At 45.5% G+C, this 25,079-nt stretch overlaps 2 protein-coding genes across 3 annotated transcripts in view; both read left to right on the top strand.

The window, feature by feature from the left end:
- The window catches only part of LOC126557622 (autophagy-related protein 16-1), a 238,986-nt gene that overhangs the window by 184,795 nt on the left and 29,112 nt on the right, over positions 1 to 25,079 (top strand). The gene's annotated exons all lie outside the window — the stretch shown is intronic.
- Positions 20,086 to 21,579, top strand: LOC126557845 (alpha-amylase 1-like). Its single transcript, XM_050213749.1, has one exon. The coding sequence runs from the start codon at positions 20,089 to 20,091 to the stop codon at positions 21,577 to 21,579; it is 1,491 nt and encodes a 496-aa protein (XP_050069706.1). The 5' UTR covers positions 20,086 to 20,088.

Raw genomic sequence — 25,079 nt, 5'->3', positions numbered from 1 at the left:
TCTAAAAGAAAATTATGTGTTTGCTCGTTTATGTCCAAGCCCACCCAAAGCTTCCGAAAATTCCTTGCAATCCATTACCATTTGTTTCCCGTTCACATTGCTATGCAAATCGAATGCATTCGGTTCTGTTTCAGTGTTCGAAACGCTCAGTGGACACTCATCGTGTGCTCTGTCTTGTGACACGAACACGATCGAGGCAGTGGGAGAGTAGTGCGACTTTGGCATCGGCATACACATTATGTCAGGTGTAATAAATTTCCCTCTTTCGCACCACCCGCAGAATGTTTGGAACATTTTTATCTACAGCTACGCTTTGATTGTTTCCATTGCAACGTAGATCGGTAGAGCTGGATCGTCGGTCTCTTTGAGAGTGAGGAATTTTCATTTTACGACCTACTGACCAGAAGAGACCAAGCTAAGCTCGTCGATTGCTAGGCCAATGCGGTGTCAGGCAGTCTTAGGGTTCTGGTACAGTGTGCAGTGGTATATATTTTCACGATACAAGAACTGGATCAACAGCCGACAAATGGCGTTTTTCTTGTTTCCGATCGAAGATAGACGCTCAAACAATTCGATCAAATCACGTTCATGGTGTTCTTAAAATGCCATAATCTACACTTGATTACACGGCCAGTGTGTGAATTTCGCTCATAAAATGTTACGTTACATGTTCTTGTAACATGCATTGCGCGTGTTTGTTGAGTGAAGTAGTATGTCTGCCACAAAAATATGTTCCAGAACAATTCCTCGTTGATGGTTTTGGTTTGTTTTAATCATTTACCTTAACAAATGCTTTTTGAAGAATCTACAAATGTGTCTTTCAATGTGTGGACGTAAAAAGGAGTCCAACTGTTTGGAGATATTTGTCCAAAATTCTTAATCCTTATTCTTATTCCTTATCAGAATAGTTCATCTAATCATGTTCATCAGATCCTTTCCTGATCGGGAAAATGAATGCGGACAGCCTAACTGTTAGGCGCAAAATTCTCGTTTGATAATCGTTTACTTTCTCGATGCAAATTTAATAACGAGATTAATTTAAACAGTCTTGTTTTAAACTTTCAACGAACTCATATTTAAGGGCCTTTTTTCCTAATTCATCGGCAGTGAAACCTATTTCATTTCACTAATTCGAACCCTCGAACGAAAAATGAAAAAACGTTCCTTCTTAACTTTCACATGCAGATCTGTTCGGTTCTCTTATGATCAATGCAACAGGTTGTTGTAGTCTAATAGCAATGGCTGTACCACCCTCCGAGCATTCGCTGAACCATAATTTAGTTTTCAACTTCAGCTCAACACTCGCCGCAACCATGGTGGGTCCTCGATTGCTCGAAACAGCGTCAATGCGCATGATGCATTCGGCACCGAACGGTACTCTTACATTGGCACGAAATGGGGGATGATGCACTTGACCGTGCAAATACTCACGGAAATACGGTTTGCTGGCAACTTTTGCACGTGATATGTGTGCAATCGCGTCCTGCTTGTATATACCTCACGTTTCCTTCCGTTATGTTACCTGCGCGTGTGTGTGTGTGTGTATTCGAAGGGGCACAGTTTAAACACCGTTTATCATTGCCATTATCTGGGCCCACTAGGCTGGCAGGCACACATTTGCCGTAATACACGCTTTATAAACTCCGTGCTGCCGTTTTATCGGAAGCATCAAACCAAACCCACCCACCAACCCTTCATCGTTCGTGGAGAATGGGCCAACGTGTTGCTTTCTTACCAAGGCGGTCCAGCGAGTGTTGGCTGCTGATTGCCATTTATTTTCATTTATCTACGGTATAAATTACCGCCAATATGCAGGCATTGGAATGGCATCTGCAACACCACCGGTCGAGCGTACGATACATCGATACACGCCTCCTCCACGATACCGGTGTATTATTTTGCCTATATCCCGTGCGTTCCCGAGCCTACGACGTCCCGGTCGCCGTCGTGTTGTCTCACACCTTTAACAGCATCCGCTATCCGAAGTTAGGCCATCGCTGTTGTCCTCGTCCGCTGCTGGCCGCGTTGAACGAACGCCTCGCGAAACTGCATGCATCAAGCATGCACACACAAACTCACGCACGCACACAAATAAAACAACGCATCTGTCTCGCGTCTGCGCACGTATGTGTGTATGTGTGTGTGTGTGTGTGTGTGTGTGTGTGTGTGGTATCTGGCTTGATGCGTAGGCCGTGGTGCACATGCAGTGTCAAAAATAGGCATATTATTACCGGTAATAATAGCCATCAATGTGCGCTTCCGGACATGGTCTGCGGCTTGGCCGTGGGGGTAAGGATGCAGAAACATAATCACTCGGTAAATTGAATGTCAAATTTCATTCAACCAACGCCAACCCCAACCAACGGTAGCCGTGGTTACGCCGTGCGGTTAGCGTCAATCTAGGACAGGTTGCTGGCACAACCGTTCGAACCGTTTTTCTACCGAAGGCCAAGTGCAAGGGCAAGGTTGACCCGCGATCTGATGAAGGCAAGTGACTTACATTCGAACCAACCGCGTGCGTCGTTAATGCGCATGCATTCGTCATCGACGGTTTACTACGGGCGCTCCCTCCCCATTGTTGACCGTTGGTTCCGATTGCAACCGTAAGGCGAGCGGATCGGCTGTGTCCGGCTGGCAGCGAACGATGATGGTGATTTGTGCGCAAAAATAGACCAGAAACCCAACAATCATGATCGTCCGAATGATATGGTTAGCGAGCGGGGCAACCCTATTCACCCATTGTTGTGATTGTTGTGTGACGTTGTGATGCGACGTTAAATGATGATTAATGAAGCAATCATCGCTGCACGGTAGCGACTGCTACACATTTTATCGTCATATTTATTATGAAATTAACAGCTATTACCCAACGATCAAGGCTAGAACGGTTGGGTCAACGTGAATCAAGTAGTAATTAGGAGGAATTAAGCACAAACACAAGAGACAAAGCATGATTAGTAGCTTGAAGTGCACGGAAGGCACTTTTATTTAACTTGACTGCTATCAAAGAGGCCGTTATAAGTTTTGTTTTAACTAGTAAAGTATTGCTTTAACCTTTTTTATTTTGATATAGAATTGTCGCTTTTACTTGATTCGTAAAAGAAAAATTAAAAAAAATTGCATAAACTGGATGCTTCTTCCAGTTGGCTTAACGCCTCTCTAAAGCCTTGGCCTCTTTAAAGATACGCCGACCATCGAATCGACACTTCCCGATGGGATGGGATTTGAACTCCGGTCCTGTCGTTTAAGACGGCTGCTGCGGTCGTCTGTACGACCGGGCCGTTCCTGGAAACCCTGAAAGCTACACAGAGCGAAATAAATATTTTTGAAAATTAGTGGCCGATTTTTCTTTTTTTCCATTTATAACATGAATATAATTTTTATTCGAGGCGGCCCGGTGTTGGAGGCGACTTCGGCGCCGGTCTTCAAACGGCAGTTCAAATCCCATCCGGACCGTCCCCCCGTAGTGAGGACTGTTACTATCCAACTTCGTGGTATCGGCAAGTCTAGTAAACCATTTCGATGGCCAGCATGATCTTAGTGGTCGTTAAGCCAACAAGAAGAAGAAGATAATTTTTACCCAGCAATTGTAAGCAAGGCTCTCTATATTTAACGAAATTATAAAAAGGGTACTTAATAAAAATAATACCAATTTTAAAAACCAAAGTTTATTCAGTTCTCAGTATTAACGAGTACGACATTATGAAAAATGGGTAAACTGTTTGCTATATTCATAAATGCGACGAGGAAGGATGAATCAAACATTATCTATTAGATGCAGATTCGTACAACAATGTCAAAGAAGAATTGGTAAAAATATTCTGAAGATACTGTCAAAAGACACTGTAATTTTATTTTTATTTTGCTCAGTGAAAACTATAAAAAAAATTGCTACAACTTATCTTTCATTATACTGCCATATATTCTGTTATAGAATCTCGCCTTGCGCTGGCATTACAGTTAAACTAACGTTCCATGTCTCAACCGAACCGTTTCTCGGTGACGTAGCAACCGCTTACTCAGTACTTCAGCATAATTCCTGTAAATACCTCGCGTTCAGACCAGTACCGATGCTTCTTCCAAACGCAGAAACACAGTTTCCCGATCTTGCCAGCTTACCTGATTTACGCACGATCGCGATTGATAGCGCACGATGTAGGTCAAAGTCAGCGAGATTAGCAAAACGCACACGTGTGTGGTATCGAACAGGTGTGTTTGTGTGTGTGTGTGTGTGTGTGTGTGTGTCTAGCGATGCGATAAAGCATCGCGGAAGCTGCCTCGCAGGAACGCGGTCACGATGTCTGAACGGCTGCCCCATTCACTGCAGACTAGTGTAGGAATTTATTCTAAATTTTGATGCTTTGTTAGCGCTTTCCCTGCTGCCCACATGCCTGACCACCGAAAGGGTGGCGTACTATTAGCCTTGCAATCATTATGCAATCAAGATGAAAATTTCGCGCTCTCTCACGTACGTACCTGCATGATCGACGTCTATTTTAATGTACTAGCCGTTGTAGCTGATGCTGTCCGAGGTTTGAATAGCCGAGCGAAGGAAGGATGAAAAAAACGAACAGAACTACACCTAATGCACCGTAGCGGTCTGGAAAAAAAAAGTTGCTGGAAACGATCGGTGATCCATAAACTTCACCGACTTGCGCACCGGGGCTGGTTTGGAATGTAGCGACTCCCTCACTAACACGGTGCAAAATATGCAAACTTAATTTGTTTACCTTATTCGGTGCTTATTTGTATTTTATTATTGCTCGTTGCTCTAGATTGCTACACAGGCTCGCCCAGTCCACCACAAAGGGCACTGCAACTACCCTAATTCTGCTGCTGCAGATGATCTCGCAAGCAATCGCAATGGAAATGTTGGCTGCTGCTGTAACACGTTGCGGGTTTGTGCTCTAATTTCTGCCCGCTACCATTCTCTCGAAGCAGTAAAAAGGGACGAGCGCGCGCGCGCGCCCGCTGCTACAAGCAATAGGGAATGATGGTGCGCTTTGCGCTTGCCAATGGCTAATGTGAATGACAGTGTAGGAAAATTCTTGCAAATTGCATCTGTCCTTTTTCTTGCTCGCTTTCCATCCTGGCACACACTGCTTCACCATGCACACTGCAAGTAATTGGCAGTGAAAACATTGCGAACCGAAAATTAAAAGTGTAAATAAACAAACATTGGCATAAATACTGCATCGCCTAGTGGCATTCGTTGTCCCCGGAGGGAGGGAGAAGGGAGTTTCTATCCGCACGTGTCCATTGGCTCGGATGGTTACAATGTTTCGTACGTCAGGTAGGCGCTCCGGCGGTGCTGAGCTTGAAGAGCCGTTCATTGCTTGAGCAACAATTCTTCGGGGAATGTTTGAAAAAAATCTGAACGGAGGATGCTCTTATTTTGCGAATGTTTGCATGTCATCAACTAATGCTAATCAGCCTCCGGTCGGTGGTAGAGGTAGTGATAAATTGAAATCGGGATTAATGGAACGCAAAGAAAGGCGAGTAATCTTGACGCCTAAGTGATAGGTATCGCCGACGGTTGTGCATGAATCTGCTATTGAAGCGCGTAGGAATATTTAGGTTAAAAACATTCGATTGTACTATGACAGTGGTTTTCTAGACATCTCTGTTTGCTTTCAAATGATTGCTTTCTCCAGAATTTTGTGTGCAAGCAATCCAATAACGGAACATAGATTTCGTAATTTATTAGTGCTGGTGTTATTTTTAATGTACCTTATTTTAGCTGAAGTTTTTAAAAGTATAAAACACAAAAGTTGTTTCAACACGTGATTTTAGGTAGTTAGTAAATCCATGCAAAAGCAGGTTGTTTACGCATAAAATTTACGATAAGATTATGCAAATGTTGGCACACTTTCGTACCGGTGCCGTTCAAAGAATGGAAAGATGGAGGGCACCAACACTAACTCCCACCAGCTTATCAGCTTTGATTCAGCGCATCTTGTAGGACATGTTACGGTTCGCATTGCATTACAATTCCGCTGTAATCGTGACCAGCCGCTGCAGCCTGTGGGATGATTTGAGGAAGATTAATTACCACTTGAACCGTTGGAGTTTTTATTTTCGCTCGTTTGCCCATCCTGGCCGGTCGGATCCGGAAAAGGAGTGTTCTACCGATTGCTTCGCACACCACCAAACTCCACTATTGTGGGCGGCCATTCCATTCCGAATGGCGAAAGTTGATAGCGGATGGTAAAAGGGCAATAAAAAAACAACCCCCCCAACGCCAGCAAGTTGGAAATTTACTGCCCCGATGCGAGCGTGGAAAAACAAATAACTACAACGGCCGACCAACCGATCCTTATCCATGGGTATTGCAGCATTAGATAGGAAAATATATTTCAGTATAAAAGTAGTACCCTTCTTAACAATTTCCTTTGGTTCGTCCATGTGCAGAGCGTCCCTGGGAATGTTTAGCACTGTTTGGTGGCTCAACTCAGATGGCTAGTGGTTGCAACATTTCTCGGGGTACCGCTGTTTGCAACAGCAAATCAAACAAAACGAAGCAGCGCAAACCGGCCGCAAAAGCCCACCCCTTTCGCATATGCTCTCATTGATAACCTAATAAAACGCGCAGCTGGAGCACACAGCTAGATTTTCCTTTGGCCCAAAGCCCTGGCCACAACACCAATGCGAACACACACACGTTTTGCCTTCGTTTGCATGAGATCATCGCTTTTCCCCCCGGAAGATGAAATTAAGAATGCTTTATATTCCCTCGGGCGGTGCTTTGCCTTTTGCTCCTCTACCGCCCTTCCCTCCCTTCAATCGCCGGTGGAAATCCGGTACCGGCAACAGGTTACTCAAGTTGGTAGCCAGCGTACGTGCTGGCCGCAACCCTGTTCTTAGTGCCCATGAGCAATGGGGCATTTGCAACACCCTTAAACACATAAACGCATGCCTACGCGCGCGCACACACACACACGCGGTGTACCGGGTGTAAAGTGAGATGAAATGTGCGGCATTTATGATAAGAAACGATTTATCGGAAGAATTATGGGATTTAAGCCCCACCATCAGGCGCTTTCTGTCTCGCCAGGCGCTGTTGCTTTCCCAGCGGGCAGGTTGAGCGAAGAATTTTAAATTTCCTCCCGGTTTGCTGCTGCGCGTTGCCATTGCGCGATTGATTACTTGTTGGGAAGTCTGCGGGAGAATTTGTGGGAGGTGGAACCGTACCGAATACCGGTTGCACGTAGCTGATGATAAACGCTAGATTATTAAACCCCTGCTGGAGGGTGGATAACAAAAGGTAAGGATGGTATGCAGAATCATGATGATGAGATCGCTGTACGTTCGAATGTAATTAAACATTTTAGCGAGCTCCTTAACTTTTTACTACTATAAACAATCTAAAGAACATAAAATTCAAGTCAAATTTGACGGTTGAATGTTTGGGATGGTAGAGCCTCCAATTTCAATAATAGTTGCACTTGGCCTAACGACCTGCTGGGCCATGCCGGCCATCCAATGGCTTAGGAGACTTACTGATACCACGTAGTTGGATAGTCAGCTCCCAATACGAGAATTTGAACCCTGGTTCTACCGTGTGAAGACAGTTATTGGGTTCTAACATAACTTCAGCTCGAAAGTAAACACAACAAATAATTCTCTCGGGTCTAATTTTTCGGTTTTGCTCGATAAAAGTTTGTTATTTGGAAACAAAGTAATTGTGCATGTCAATTTGTATGACAAACAAGCAGCATTTTTGCTTTGAAATGGCACACATATTTTTAATAAACCTGATTTAGGTCATCATTTATAATGTGGTCATCATCATCGCTCTATCGCCTTTATTAATAAAGTTGTTAACTTTATTAGTAATTTGCAAAAAGTGCAAATAAGTGTGAAAATATTAAATAAAAAATAGTAACAAAAGTTCGCTGGCGTCCACAAGCCGATTGATTTAATGCAAAACGTACCCCGCCCACGTGTTCAGAATCATATTACCGGACGTTTGCACAAGGGCGTGTGGAAAATAACGAACCGAGGACAAGCGGTTTGATCTTACCTCTTTACCATCGACGCAAAGCAATTCCAGCTATCGGTGTTAATATCAAAGGATTTATAAATTACTCTTGTTATTAATATTATTAGTATCGCATCAATGCCATCGTCGTGTTTCAATTCATTTTTCTACCGACTCAATACGACATACAAGTTAAGCGATCACTTATACTTCATTCAACCCGGCTCCAACGCATCTGCAACACGATCGCACCTCAGCACAAAACGAAAGATCATGTCTTTGGTGTGAGAGAGAAGGAGCGAGAGCCAGTCGATGAAACGACATCCTTTAGCGATTGCTCGAGAATAAATTGAAATTAGCACTTGGCTATTCGCCAACCCTATGCTGCAAGCCAATTTTCCAGGCCGGGTGTTGTCAGGCGCCATCGTTACTGGTGACATCTTGAATACCAGCCGGGTGCCGCCTGCCTTTTCCCGCCGACCGATGCACAAGACGCAGCGAATGGTGCTGTCAGGAAGCGGAAAGCACTGAAGCACCACACTTGATACTTTTCGAGCGCCTTAAAGTGAAGCGCCGATCGGTGTCTTCATCAACACTGGTCAAGGCGCGTTGTTCTCAGCTGTAGGTGCTTTGTCACTGCCCCATGGCGCGTACAGTTTGATAAGATAAGTCAAGCTTTCAGCACCCGATCGCAAGTGCCGATATTAGGAACGGAGCAACGAGCAGAGAGAGAGAGAGAGAGAGGCTAACACCAAGTTTGTAATACAATCTTGATCGCCCAACCGGCTGTTTGTCGTGTTCGTGCGATTTTGTGATGCTGTCGAACGTTCGGATTTGTTCGATTGCTTTACATGACACACGGTTAAGAGATTTCTGTCTGCTACATCTTAAAAGTGATCACCAAAGCTTGCCATTTAACAGGGAAGTAACATGCATGAAGCAAATCGATTTGAGTGATATTAGCTGTTAGCGTTAGCCGGTGTTGCTTTCGCTTTAACGTCTCTTTAGAATTTGTTTAGAAAGGTATACGTGGGTAAGGCTTGCATTTATTAGCTGCAAATTTAATTCAATCCATGCTCTCTTGCTCCATAGTTAGCATACAGCTTCAGTTATTTATGATAGTTCACAAGTAGTCGTAAAGTGAAATTATCCTTAATAAAACTTAAGATTACACAGTGACCCACATCTGTCGCGAGGAACTCCCGGTGTTCCATAGCTTACCAATTCACCGAAGTAATAAAACCGTGGCGCTCTCATTAGTTGAAACTTGCACAAGGGCTAGGTAAAAACCTAACGATAAAAACTCAACCAAAGCCTACGGATCGATTGCAGAAAATACGACCATTTACAATGGGTGATGATCCCACCGTCAGCGAAAGCTATTCCACACTGATTAAACCAGCAGGAACCTACCGTACATCGGTCGCCAAGGAACTTAATCGACACTGGCACATTTTCTCTAATCCTTGTCTCGCCGATCCAAATTGGAAAAGCTGTACGATTACTTTTCCTTCTTTTATGTTGCTCTTTTTTTTGTGTGTACAATTTTCTCGCCAGCACTGTTTCTTTTGCCCTCAAGTTCAACCGTACGAATGCAACCGATGGTCCACTAAATCACTTGCACTTCGTTTCGATCAAATCGTTCACTCCAGGTGCAAACTCGCTGGGCGCTTTTGGTAGTAAAAGATGGTAAATGTGAAAAGAAAAAATCCCTATCCAGATGCTACAATGCGCAGATTTCTTGCTGCTGAAACTTGCTGCAGCAACCCACAAATGACGGTGACGTCTTCAAGGGAACGTTTGCCGTTCGGGTGGAAACGATAAATCACGGACATGCCTCGCCTGTGCCTCCGATACCACGGCAGTTGGAGAACCGAACCGGTGCAGTGGCCTACCAGTCTGACTCATCGCGAACAGATCGTGGCTGGAATCTGCCGCCCGTCCCCGAGGAGCCGCGTTGGGTCGCCTGAGTATTTGCGGCGGTGGAAGCCTTGGGAACAATCGGTAAAATTGAAAGAAGAAATAAATTATACGCTTTCAATTGGACCCATACGTCAGATGCGCAGCAACGGTTGGAAGAGGAGTGAAAATATTTAAACGGTTTCTTCATTGCAATTATATTAGTGGACACAGGTTGGTGCACTGTTGGGGGAGCTACTTTACTACAGTTACTTCCACCAACTAATCATGCTTGCAAGCTAAATATTGCAAAATGCTAGCAAATTTTTTGAAGCATTTAAACGTTGATTTTGTGTTTCAATTCGAAAATTTATTCTGAATTTTGAAGCAGAAGTTTTGTCCAATCGAAAATCTAATTTTCCTTTGTGCGAAAATCTCAACCCAGACCACCTTTTCTGCTCATCCACCTTTTCAGCTGTGGGAATCGGAAAATGAAAGACATTCCTGCAATGAATCAACTTTCACTGCTGCGTCCGTCACGAGAATCCTTAAGATATTGAGCGGCACAATAGCTTCCTAGCGCCTTATGATCAATGCTAGAAATCGAGCTTTGGTTTTGTATTGAACGCGAACCCCCGGTAGCTTTTGTGATGAACACAATTAATAACCATTTTATTGCTTCATTTACTAACCTGGAGAACGAGCGATCATATGCGAACGTTCGGAATGCAATCCAGGAAGCCATCGATGGCACACTTTCATCAGTGACTGCGTCGTCCCTGTTTCACAGTTGATCCCACAGTAACAGTAGCGGCCATTGTTCCGGCTACTATTTTGAATCAATCACAATGCTGCGGCCCATAATTGCACACGGGGCGGGAAGTTATGGATGTATTCCCCACTTTACACACGGCTCAACCAAGCGCAATTGCGCTAAAGCAGCGAGCAACGGTAAGCAACGGTAGGTTAAAAAGAGTCAAACAATTGAAAATTAAAATAATTAGAACACTGGGCAGGCATCGGCATACGCCCCGAGGGCACTATTATTAATCCAATTAGGGGACGAGCCCCACGCAGAACCTTAACTGGATTGGCTGGCTAACTTACTGACTGACTGACTGACTAACTGACTGACTGGCTGGCTTACTGTGCAACTGATTATGTTTCTACCAAGCCCTTGGCACCTCCCAACGCATCTATCGATGACCAATGTCCGATGATGATGCTACACTTCTTGCGCATGCGGTCTAAAGATTCAGCTGCTGCTGTAGTTCCTTCTTAATGATGGTTCGCTAAAGCCTAATCCTCTCCTACTGGCCCGATGCGTCTTGTAACATTGAACGTGTACCAGGCTCTAGTTCTTCCACAAAAATTAATAACGAATGAAAAACTCATTTCTTTTCCGCGTGTCCACCCACTCGAGGGGGTGTGGAATGTTTTTTTTTTTTCATGGTCCGATCGATCGACCGATGTTTGACGTCGTCCGAAGCTGTTTCCACTACAACGGTTTGGTGAGCTGTGACTTACCTACTGTGGTTGGTTACTAGTTGCAAGCAACCATACTGCTGTTAGACTGCAACAAATGCATAGTCTTGCTTGCATCAGATGCGCTTAATCGAGATCCTGCGTAGTGCACACAGTGGAGGCACGCGAAAGGTATAATTTAGTAACTAATTAATTTAATTATTATTTGTTAAACAATAATCTGCATCGGCATCGGTGCATCTTTTACGCGTACGAACCCGTGTACTCTCGCGCTAATGAAGAACGGTGCATTTACTTGCCGATGCGTACCCGAGCTCTATGGATTTCTGGTGGGCTACCTAGCAAGGCGTTTAGTTGCATCTGCACGTGCAAGATTTTTGTTCATCAACAGGAATCGCGCCATGCTTTGGTGGCCGTTTCAAGCTACAGGTGGTCACAGGTTTACCTCACGCATACTTGCACTGATCGAACGATTGGTGAAACCGAACGCGCAGGTCAATTTGTAGAGTCATCGGAAATTAAGAATCCTCCATTAGCTCTGGTTTGCTGGTGGGATCGCATTCTTGCGCATCGATCGTGTTTGTGTGCGAGTTGGTAAAAAAAAAAACAAAGCAACATACAATTAATTGCATTTTGCATGGCGGAAAATAAGAAAGCGTCCTTACCTTTGCGATACAGCACGTTGGCCCATCAACGCATGCGCTCACCATTAGTTGACGCACCAAATGGTCATCAGCAGTAGGCAAAGCTCGCCAATGATTGAGCCCTTTCTCAATTGTCGATAGGCTACGCAGAAGAAGAAGGGCAGAATATGTGATTCCGGTCGTCACGATCTGTGTGCCAGTGCGCGAGACGGGTCTCCGCCTACGAAAAAGGTTAGGTAAAAGAAGTTGACTGTACATCTTCCCGTTAGGTTAGGTTCGTGGAACCGAGCGGGAAATCCACTCAACCAAAAACCATCACTGGGGAAGAGCCCCGACACGCCACAGTATGCAGCCACAGCTTTTTGTTTGCTTTGGCGCAGCTCCGCCACAGACCGACAGTGAAATGCAACTGCAGTGGCCGCCCGCCGTCCTGTGTTGGAAGAAAAAACCCACCGCGACCTGTGGCGGGGTGCTCACGCGGGCTTCCCGTGTGACGCCGAGTGCACTCTTTAATTTCTTCCTTTTTTGTCGCTAATTGAAACGATTATCGAAAGTTTATCGGCGACCCATCCGTCCACACTACCCGATATGGGTCTGGATCGTTCGATTTCGAATGTACCCCCCAGCGTGTACCGCAATCGACGATTGGTTTTCTTTGTACTGCAGGCTTTGCGCTTTTATTTCTGCCAACGTGCTCAATTGTCGGCAGAATAGCTTATCACTCACGAAGCGAGTGTGCGATTCATCTATATGGATGATAACCCTTCATTTCCGCACAAATGTAGTAATGCTTCTGTACACATATTCACGATTCTTGCGGTAGCTGCATTTCAGTTGAGATCGATTTCGATTCACTGTATTCTCACCTCCAATCGATTAACTATTTCCGATTGCCACGAGAGCAGACGCGTTTTCTTAAAGGGTCATATATCAAGCTGTGCATCAGCAAGGTTATGAGAAAAATTTACCGGCAATATGGCAGTTTGTTAAAATGATTTTTTGTGACTTTTATGATTATTTCTTAGTATCCACCAATCTCATATTAATGTCGAAAAAACGATATTTCTGGTGAGTGGCATTCGAGACCGGAAAAGAGACATAACTTTTAACCTCTAGACGGCTCGGTATTTAAATGATTCACGTGTGGTCGTTGAAGTTGAAACCGTTATCTGTTTCACATTAGATTTAGTATTTTAAAAGTTAAAATACAGGACTACTTAGTCCTTGGAGAAATCCTGTAATATACAGTTCTTGTAGTAAGTGTCGATCAAAAATATATTTTTTGGTATCCATACAGAGATAGTTTGGAATACATGAAGAGCAAACATGAAGCTCGAACCTAATTGCTGTCCGAATATGTGTTGAATTTTTGGTGCTTCATTTAGTCGTAGTACATTTGCACTTGGTTTTCTGCTATCTATGGATGTATTTCGGTTTCTCTGCGTTCATGTCATAATGACAGTATGAGTTGTTGTTTTTATTGACGACTGAAATAGTTGTCAATGTTTCAAATAAGCGATAGAGGAAGATATTCTACAAGTGGCTGCTACAAGAATTTTTTTCTTCTTGTATATTTTCCTTTTATTTTCCTTACCAATCGAGCAAATTATCGTCCAGTTGAAAGCACATACAATTACTGATAAGGAAATTCGGACATATTCAATTAGAACAGTTAGTCTTTTTTAAAGGGTAATTTTCTTAGATTAGGGGAATCTTGATACTTTTTCACTTATTTTTAATAGATTTTTCTAAATTAAATATAGGAACAGATTTTCAAACAGGTAAATTTTTGATAATTTTAATGAAAAATCCTATTCGTCGGTTAGCGTTGTGGAGTACTTGACTAGCGAAAATTTAACTTACTGCACGCTTTTGTCCATTTCAGCCATTTTATTTATTTTATTTATTTTAAGTATGACGGCTTGCGCCGTTTTGTCAACACCGCATGTGATGACTATGTGTATGAACAAGATTATTAGGGCATTTCCTCCCTTTTTTACCTTATCCCGGGCATGCTCGGTTGATTACAGCCATTTATTAACTGTGAAAAAAAATCCTAGTCCAAATAAATCACCCTAAAGTCAAGCAATTCTTCAAATCTCGGAGTCCGGATTTCCATTTCAGTAATATCTGTAAATTATCACAGTATATTTTACATAACGAATATACATTCAAATCTAGAAAATATCCCCAAACTAAGACATTGTCCTCTGCTACAAATAACATTATTACATCGTCTTTCTATTTCGCAAATTTTAAAAGAAATGTCCAAAATTTTATTTTATTTTTTCATGCAACTCTAACAAACTCGTTCCGTAATTTTGTTTTACTCGTAGGGAACGTCCTGGCCGTATTGCTGCTTATTCTGTCATTTAAATAACGAAAAAACAATGCATGGATTTATTACTATCATACGTTCTAACTAATCTTGTACTCATTGGGTTTTCGAATTCTAATCGCTGAGAGTTTTTAACAAAAAACTCAACAAGAAGGAGGTGACGCTAACCAAATCATTTCATGATTTTTTTTTCATTTCAACAAAACATTATTGCCTATTTTTATGAACAATCAAACTGCATAACTTGTTAGTATAAATGCGCTGCTGCAATTGCACAACAATCGTAATTCATCATTCGCAATTATCTTGCAACCAATCGCAGTTTCAAAATGGGGCAACGTTCTAGAAGTTCATTTGCCCTTTGCGAATTGAGTCACAATGACCTAAACCACCCGCGAACATTCTTTGCCCGGATCAAATGTGGTTCACATTTTACGATACATACCACGGATCATCCAAGAATGATAACGTAATCACTTGCGGAGAACGTGATCGATCATTCCTGAATGGCGTGCTTAATACAGACGAAAATTTTGCCTAATCTCCGATAACAAGCAGGGAGCAGTCGTAGTATGCCCCCAACTGTTACCCCCTGTTGGGATTGGCACGGGACGGGGACCAACGCGACGCACTTCCATTTGTGGTATTATGCTGCTTTTTATCGCTTCGCGTATCAAGATCGTTGTAAAACAAACCAGCGATAACTAGGTTCGGAATTTTGGGGCTACTAACCTGATTACCGAAACCAGTGTCACGGTAGGGTACGGTAGCAATTAACAGCGCCTATTTTATCTTATCGAAACATAGCATCTATCGTAAAGGACGAATGAACTGGGAAGGGTTTGCACCACACCTCTGTGAAGTATCTGTAATCGTGCAAAGGTTATTTGGCACGTCGGTCGCTTCTTCCTACGGCGGCCATTAAATCCAATCACGATCAGTTAAGGGCCGAGATTCCAACGACAACGCCTTACCCGCTCGCCTTACCCGATGTTCTAGAATTCCTTGCTTAATGAGAGAGCAGTTGATAAGACGCATATATTGATATGATTGTCAATATTACCGGATGAATCGTGTGCAATACGTGCAATACGTTGCAAGGAGGGATGGCTGGTGTGGGAAAAGGCAAGGCCAAAGCGGCTGTTACGCTGGAACTTACGCTTCGACACACTGAAACGGGCACCGTTTTACATCGCGTAGATGAGTTGATTGATATTATGTTTTGCGGTGATAAGAAACCACCGGAACGCAATCGGCACTGCTCTCGGGCGCTCAATACAGGAGGTATCGTTATCAGTGAGCTGGTTCTAGCCGTTGTATAAAAGCTGTCCCGTTTGCCAGCAAACGTTACAGTTTGGACTTGGGTTCCAACCAGCTTATACCTTTCGCAAAACAAACAGTGACAACAACTCCTCCAGAAATGCGCGCCTTCGTGTGCATGCTATTGGCGGCCTTGGCCGTGGCAGTGAGTGGCCAGTTCGATACGCACCAGTGGGGCGATCGTAGCGGCATCGTACATCTGTTCGAATGGAAGTGGAACGATATTGCCCGGGAGTGCGAAACTTTCCTCGCACCGAAAGGATACGCCGGTGTGCAGGTGTCGCCACCAACGGAGAACGCGGTCGTCTGGAGTCCGCGCCGTCCCTGGTGGGAACGTTACCAGCCAATCTCCTACAACCTGAACACCCGCTCGGGCAGTGAGGCTGAGTTCGCGAGCATGGTTCGCCGCTGTAACGCGGTGGGTGTGCGCATCTACGTCGATCTGGTCATCAACCACATGGCAGCCATCAGTACCAACGGTGGTACCGGTGGATCCTCCGCTAACTCCGGCGCCATGCAGTTCCCGGCTGTGCCGTACGGCCCGAATGACTTCAACCCGGTGTGCGCCATCACCAACTACAACGATCCGATCCAGGTCCGTAACTGTCAGCTGGTCGGACTGCCCGATCTGAACCAGGGTAACAGCTGGGTGCGTGACAAGATTGTGGACCTGATGAACAAGATGATCAACTACGGTGTTGCTGGTTTCCGTGTGGACGCCGTCAAGCACATGTGGCCCGGAGATCTGCAGGCTATCTATGGACGCATGAACAACTTGCCGACCGACCAAGGATTCCCACCGAACGCTCGTCCCTTCATCACGCAGGAGGTCATTGATCTGGGCGGTGAGGCCATCAGCAAGAACGAATACACCCACCTGGGTACGGTTACCGAGTTCCGCTTCTCGGCTGAGATTGGACGTGCTTTCCGTGGCCGCAACCAGCTCCGTTGGCTTTCAAACTGGGGTCCCGAGTGGGGCTTCCTGCCTTCCCATCTGGCACTCGTCTTCGTCGACAATCACGATAATCAGCGCGGCCATGGTGCCGGCGGTTCCGATGTACTCACGCACAAGGTGCCGAAGAACTACAAGATGGCAAACGCCTTCATGTTGGCCCATCCGTTCGGTATCGTGCGCATCATGAGCTCGTTCTTCTTCGACGACGGTGACCAGGGACCGCCGCAGGACGGTGATGGCAACCTGAACTCGCCAATCATCAACGCCGACGACTCGTGCGGTGGTGGCTGGGCCTGTGAGCACCGGTGGCGCCAAATCTACAACATGGTTGGCTTCCGCAACACCGTTGCCGGTACCTCGTTGAACGACTGGTGGGACAACGCTGGCAACCAGATCGCTTTCTGCCGTGGTGGACGCGGTTTCGTCGCCTTCAACCTGGAGGGCTATGATCTGAACCAAACCCTGCAGACCTGCCTGCCGGCGGGCACGTACTGCGACGTGATCTCGGGTAGCAAGTCTGGAAGCAGCTGCACCGGCGCTAGCGTCACTGTTGGTGGCGATGGCCGTGCAAACATTTTCATTTCTGCCAACTCCGATGATGGTGTTTTGGCCATTCACGCTAATGTAAGTATTGTTGTTTCACCTTTTTTTAGCTAGTTAAACATTGTTTCCTCCTGTACGGTTTATTAAATTTATTTCCCTTTTACTTTTTTCAGTCCCGACTGTAAGGATTGACTGCAGGATTGATGTGTTTACACTCCACTTAAGAACTGGAAGGAATGAAAGTACAAATTTTAATAAAACTAATGCAAAAATACTTCTTTGTATTAGTGTGCTTCTTTCAACATCTGCGTTCCAAATCAGGTCAAAGAATCGATTTGAAATGCGTATCTTCCTCCATTGACCTAATTCTTGTATCGTTCGTTTCCTAACCCAAAACCATCGTTCGTCTCGAAAAGCGAAAGTAATCGTCAGTTTGGTTGTTTGGCGAATGATACCGTTTTACAATTAATGCCAACAGTTCTCTTTCCGTCTAGCGTGTAACATCTGTCTTACAATGTGTTTCGGATCTTTAACCCGAAGAAATCAGAAGGAGAAAAAACGGTTCCAACATACAAACCCTACAAAGCCGCAAAGGCCAAACGGGAGATATCATGGACGAGCTTGGAAATGTATCGACCAACAATCCAAAGGCGAATCCAAACTCGGGAAAGGGGTCGGAATTTTTGACCGATTCCTCTTCCACCTAGCTAGCTCGAGAACGGGAGGGTTTGGGTATAATTTAAATGTCAAATGCAAATCACGGCGCTTCTGTGAAGTGTGCACCATCCTTTGGCAAATCTCCTACGGTACCTGCTCCCGGCGAACGATGTTTTATCCCAAAGCAAATAGAAAGGATGGCCTATTAAAGATGGTATTTTTTTTTATTCCTACCTCACCACAGTCCCCAAGTCTTTGCTGAGCTGGCTTGAAGGCGTTGGTGAATCTTATAATATCGGTAAAACAGATCGGTATCGATCAAGAGCAACACTCAAACCATCAGTGGATGAATGAAAAGTTGTTGGCTCATTGTCTCGACAGTACTCGTGCGGCTCCAGGAGACTTGTTCGTGCGTAGTAAACTTGCTACTGTGCAAGCGTGACGTCAAATCGATCTTGGCAACTAATACTCCCCCCTCCACCAGCAGTGGGAACCGTTTGCCCGGGATGCGAAAATTGAGCAGCCAATTGACTGTGCCGGGTGCCGTTTTCGAGGAAGTGAGAAATTGAAGGAAGGCTCACTTTTACGTCCCTTCTTGCCGAAAGGGTTCGAAAAAGATTTAATCAACCGGCAGGCTATTAATCGTGTGAATTGGGTTAAAACTGACCTCACTGTTGCTCGACTGCAGCCGCACCGAACAGTACACGATGCAGAAGACATACAAGGGCGCAACATCAACCATTAGCGGTGTGGACGGTTCGACCTGGACGCCCAACGCTGTGCGTTCAACGTATCGCGCGAAGATCGTACCCTTAATTGTTCATCGAGCGTTCCCACCCGTCGGACATGAGGTGCCATGCCTTCAAATGAGCGAGGAGGTGGTTGGTGTGACTGAAACACCCCAAAAAAGAAAAGAAAAAAAAAACATAAAAAAGATCCTCTCTCTCTCTCTCTCTCTCTCTCTCTCTCTCTCTCTGAATGCTCTTTTGCACAATGCGCGAGTGGGTTTGAAAGCGATTCGGAAAATGCAACAACAATACCATAATTGGTAGGGGAAAGTTTCGCCCCCTCTTGACATCCGTACCCCATGCTGACCGATGAAGAACCTTTTTTTTACTTAGGGTTTTTTTTTTCGTTGGCTTCTCTTTTTGCCAGCCGAAGTGTCAATCATCTAAAAATGCCCCTGCTCTGCCAATCTTTTGCGCGACGTGTAATTATTGCTTCTCCAGTTGGTGATAAACATCAACCACTTACTCTCTCGGTTCGATGTTTGGTGTGAATGTATGCTCCATACCAGAAGCAGGAAGGCAATTTCGATGTGGTGCATACAAAAAATCGTTATTTATGATTATGTTTCCATGCAGCAGCATAACGCTTTTATCTTTGTAACTTAAAACGATAAAAGATAATTTTGCTTGTGAGAATCGCATTGAGTTGTCTGGATTTTGTGATCGCTTTTCTTTGTGTATCTTTCCTTTTGAGTTTTTATTCCATTGTGGAAATTTATTCTTGATATAAAGAATGGCGTTGCGTCAAGAAATTGCTGCATGTAATTGGTCTTATTGTTAACACGCGAAATCATGCTCTCAGGATGCATTCGGAGCTGTTCGGTGGTAGACGTGATAGCGACGCCGATCTTCACACGACAGGATCGGGGGAAAAAATCCATCCGGACCGTTCCCCTGTAGTGAAGACTGACTGTCCAGCTGCTTGGTATCGGCAAGTCTAATAAGCCATTCGATGGTCGGTGTGACCTAGTAGGTCTTAAAGTCAAAAAGATAAGGATGCATCCTAAACACTTATTTATAGTGTTTAAATGGAAATTATTTTCCTCACCGCTTTCTGAATGTTTTCACTGTTAAAATAATGCTTTTAAACGACATTTTAGAGTTTGAGTTATTCTGCCAGTGGCAGTTTGTTTATCGAAGCGAGGAAAGCATGTACTATTTGCTTATCGTTTCTGGTGTTATCTTTCATTGATGAATGAGTTTTTGTGCATTTGAAGCTATCCGCCAAACCCATTGTTATCGCAGTATTACAATCCATCCATTGATTTACCGAAATTGTGCTAGAAGATTCGGAACATTACCTCGAACAGGTAATCGGATTTTAATCCGTTGCAATATCTTATCAGGAAAGATATGCCCTCGTGGGAATTCCTTTGGCAAATGTGTCAGGAGTATTTATATGGCCAGCACTAGTCGCCCAATGTAAACAAAACTGAGCCGTCCAAGTGTTGGGTAGTTAGAAGGAAAAAGTTATAGCAATGCGTGCTGCCGTAGCGCTGCTAGCCGCGTGTGCCACCCTAGCAACGGCCCAGTTCAACACCCACCAATGGGCTGACCGTAGCGGAATTGTGCATCTGTTCGAGTGGAAGTGGGACGATATAGCTGCCGAATGTGAGAACTTCCTAGCGCCGCGTGGATATGCCGGAGTGCAAGTATCGCCACCAACGGAGAACGCAGTGATTGGGGGAAACTTCCGCCGCCCGTGGTGGGAACGGTACCAACCGATGTCCTACAATCTGGTGACACGGTCCGGAACGGAGGCTCAGTTCGCGAGCATGGTGCGTCGTTGCAATGATGTCGGTGTGCGCATCTACGTCGATCTCGTTATCAACCACATGGCTGATCTGGTCGGCGGCGGTGGTACGGGGGGCAGCACAGCCAACCGACCAAACTTCTCCTTCCCCGGTGTGCCATTCAGCGTGACGGACTTTAATCCGCCCTGTATCATAACAAACTACAACGATCCGATCATGGTTCGCAACTGCCAGCTGGTTAGCTTGCCCGATCTGAACCAGGGTATCCCGTGGGTGCGCGATAAGATTGTCGAGCTGATGAATCATCTGATCGGGCTTGGTGTGGCTGGCTTCCGGGTGGACGCCGTTAAGCACATGTGGCCCGGTGATCTGCAGATCATCTATAACCGCATGAACAATCTACCAACATCGCACGGTTTCCCCCCGAACGCTCGTCCCTTCCTCACCCAGGAGGTCATTGATCTGGGCGGTGAAGCGGTGACACGGGACGAGTATACGCATCTGGGTACGATTACCGAGTTCCGCCATTCGGCCGAGATCGGGCGCGTCTTCCGGGGTCGCAATCCTTTCCGCCACCTGACAAACTGGGGCACCGGCTGGGGCTTCCTGCCGTCGCATCTGGCACTCGTCTTCATTGACAACCATGACAACCAGCGCGGCCACGGCGGTGGTGGCTCGGACGTTCTCACCTACAAGGTACCGCGCAACTACAAGATGGCCACCGCCTTCATGTTGGCCCACCCGTTCGGTATAGTGCGCGTGATGAGCTCGTTCTCGTTCAGCGACTCCGAGCAGGGTCCACCGCAGGACGGCAATGGTAATTTGCTGTCGCCGACGTTCAACCCGGACAACTCGTGCGGTACGGGCTGGGTGTGCGAACACCGGTGGCGTCAGATTTACAATATGATCGGTTTCCGTAACGCTGTCGCTGGCACGCAGATTAACGACTGGTGGGACAATGGCAACTATCAGATGGCGTTCTGCCGTGGCTCTCGTGGTTTCATCGCCTTCAATCTAGAGTCGTTTGATCTGAACCAAAGCCTGCAGACGTGTCTGCCGGCGGGTACGTACTGTGATGTGATTTCTGGCGATCTGGTTAATGGTGCTTGTACCGGTAATTCTATCACTGTCGGTGGTGATGGACGCGCCCAGATCGTTCTGCCAGCCAATGCGTACGATGGTGTGTTGGCCATTCATGTTAATTCCCGAGTTTAAAGCGGGCATTTGAAGATACAATGTTATGATACAAATAAATTTAGTTTATATCTTAAAAATATGCCACTGTCCAGTTCAGTTTATTCTTTGTGCATCATATATTTGTAAGTTTACGTTCCTACTCCTAACCATTCTTCTGGAAGGCATGCATTCACATAGCATGCTCAAACAAATTAAATACAAACCAATTTCAAATGAAAGTTGCCCTTTGTCATGCATCTTATTACCGACTTCGACCATCAATATTTGTGTCATGATCGTGACATCTTTATCATCAGCCCGAAATTATATTTCGAGAGTTTTTTCTCCCCACAACATGCCCAAACTGTTTGAAATTGTCCAGTCCTGTTAGATCAACACCTTAATAATAGAGACATCATCGATGGAAATAAGAACCCTTCAAGTTTGACGCAAAACAAACCGATCTATCGTTCGCGTGGAAATGCGATGACAGCTAGTAACACTTTCTACGGCAAACGGCACAAAAGCCGTTTGTCTGGTTCGAGTCTAAACTGTACGGTGAGTCCTCGGGCTGCGTGAGGATAGTGCATCGTGCGTTCAATGCGTTTGTTGCTCCTTTTCGAACAAAGTTTGCCGACATCGGGTCAGTCGCCGGGATGGGAAAGCAAAGTCACGCACACACCATTTGTTGCGGCTCAAATTTCGGATAGCTTATCATCAGCGCGCTACCGATAGGTTATAATCTAACGATGATTGTCCGTGCACACCCGTGCACCCGTGAGCGAATGACAGTGAAGCTATGAATTTATTGGATCACAATTTAGCCCCTAACTTCCATATCAATCACTCTTGCGCTGAGCTGATTACATGGTGAATGTCGATTGTAGTCAAAAACGGATTTGAATTGAAGAAACAACTAATACCATGCCACAAGCCAGCACTAGAGGCCCCAAACACGCCAACCAGTACAGCACTTTCACCCGCAGCGCGTCCTTAAACACGGTGTTGATTTAATCTTCTTCCAATACCCAGGCTGACCCAGTCCTCCCGCGAGTTCAAACGCCACGGTGGTTGCACTATTTGTGTGTCTGCTTTACTTTGCCCTGCCCTAAACAGTCACGATTGTAACCACTTCCGATATTTCGATGGTTGGCGGTCGGCTACAGAGGGTGGTGGTTCCAGCAAGAATTTGAAACTGTAGCGAGAAGCCATCGGGCGGAGTGGCTGGCTTTCCCTAGCGTTTCGGTTCCGGTACCGGCACAGTTTCACCACGATCGGGCACTTGATAAATATCATTATCGAATTAAATAAAATCATTTTCGGATCGCTTGAATCGCCAACACGCACACTCACACCCCCGCAACCTTTTCCAACCCGATCGGCATTCAATTGCGTCCCATGCGCTGTCGGGAATGTGGCGTGCGATCTTTCGCGCGCGCTCCGCTCGATTCGGTGTGCGATAAAATGGATCTTTCGCGGTCATCTTCAAGGCAGGCGAGAACCGCCACATTCGCCCATCATCACGATCATCATTCATACTGCCAATCAACGGTGAAAAGTGAAATGCGTGCACCGCCACCGGCAAACAACAAACAATAAGCAGAACTTCACAGCAAGCCAACTAGCGCCAGCTGAGGAAGGTGAAACAAAAAATTTAACCTACCTCGAAACAACTAACAGACGAAAAAAAAAGGAAATAATAGCACAACCCTATCCAAAATGCTCCCGCACATAAGATCATTCATTCATTGTTTCCTGCCCCTGACGCACGATCCGATGCTGTAAGGGGTGAGGGAGGGTGAGTGCAGCGGTCAGTTGAATCCGGAAGAGCGTTGGATAGCTTTTTGTCCGACACCCGACACCATACTACCACTCCTTCGCCTTTACCCAACAAAGCGCATCGTTGTTTGATGGTAATTGTGGTCCATTGTGCATGTGTACACTGGCTGATTGATGCGCCATTTTTTGTACTATCTCACCAAAGTTTTATGCGAGACTTGGTATTAAAAAAAATCAGAACAACAATCTTTTCCTCTCCCCCAAAAAAAAAAAAAAAACTTGCGCCCCGCACTCTTCCCTGCGTCCAATTATTTGCCCTCCTAACGGTCTGCAATAGACCTGACTTTCGCTTTCGGAGAGTTTAGCTAACGCGCACCAAAAGCCGTTTGGGATGATGAGTTGAAGCAAAAAGCGCAAACAACTGCACAACTTTCCTCTACCGTAACAGTATAAGTGTTGTTTATTTGTAACCGCTTCCCGCAAACCGGTAACTTACTCGCAACAGCGCTCGAGAAGTGTTGGTTAAGAAGTATTAAATTACACGCTACTTCGCAAGTTGTCGCCGGACTGTTGGATGAAATTTACGACAATGCCCAACTACTGTTAATTTTCTATCGACAGATAGTCGCGACTAGAACAATTCGATACGCCCCACAAATTTGAATGTTGTTCCGCGCCCGGGGGAGTCACTGCCCAGCCCAGTGTGCTGCTGTGTGTAATTGGAGCACCCTGCCAAAGGACCACAGTTAGCCACCAAAGCCAAAGGAATGCGAATGTTAGGATTCGGTTTATTAGGCGAACGGGTGCTGCTGGTCCACCCCGAACTCTGGCACGTTGTGTGGATCTGATTGGAATTTATGCTACTTAACAGTACCCTGGTTTTAATCGATCGATCGTTACCGTGCCGTATGCGAACGTTGTCCTACGCCTCGAAACGCTGCTTTCTGCACATTCGGAAAAGCAGGTTTTTCGGTGTGGTACGGATTACTTCGCACCTCGCACTCCCACTCCATCCGGGCCGTTCGTTTTGGTTGTAGCACCGGGTGAGTGGAACGTTTTTCCGGTTTGATTGTGCCTATTTGTTGTACTAGCCGTTTGTACGAACGCATTTTTATTAGGCGGCAGTTGCGAACGTTAGCAGCAGATGCCTTCTGGGGGTTGGTTGGTGCGGATTTTATGTTGTTGTTTGTTCCGCAGTTTCGGACACCCGCTGCCAACAAAAGGCCCATGTTTGGTCTGATCAGGAAAGGATCACCCCATTTTCCAAACCGGCCAAACCTACTTAGAGCGAAAACAGGGAGGCATCTCCAAACGCTCGTTCGATCGTGCGATTTATGACGTTGCTATTTCGTGCGCTTTTGTACGACGCCGCACGGATACTCGTTTCTCGGTGAAGTGGTTTGTAAATTAGTAGGTTTATTAAGTGGTTTGATGATTTTCTTACCGAGCAGTGGGTCGCGTTAAGGGATTACTGTATCAAGTGGAGTGGTTGTGTGGAGTGCCTGTGTGTGTTTGTTTCCCGGTTGATGAAGGATCCATAACGATCGTTTGAATCCAAATGAACAATATGGATATGACACATGAGGGAAAACGATTGCCGCGATGTGCTATTGCAGGGGTCGGCAAAGTACGGCCCGTGAAAATATGCGTTTGAAACTCATGTCGAACATAAAATCGTTTTATCACGACATCACATTTTTGAACCCTTGAAAAAAGCTCTCTAAATCGAGAATTCGATATTACGCGTGACGAATTGTGAT

Source organism: Anopheles maculipalpis, chromosome 2RL (genome assembly GCF_943734695.1).
Source record: "Anopheles maculipalpis chromosome 2RL, idAnoMacuDA_375_x, whole genome shotgun sequence".
Lineage (NCBI taxonomy): Eukaryota > Metazoa > Arthropoda > Insecta > Diptera > Culicidae > Anopheles > Anopheles maculipalpis.
This window is presented reverse-complemented; position numbering and strand designations above follow the sequence as displayed.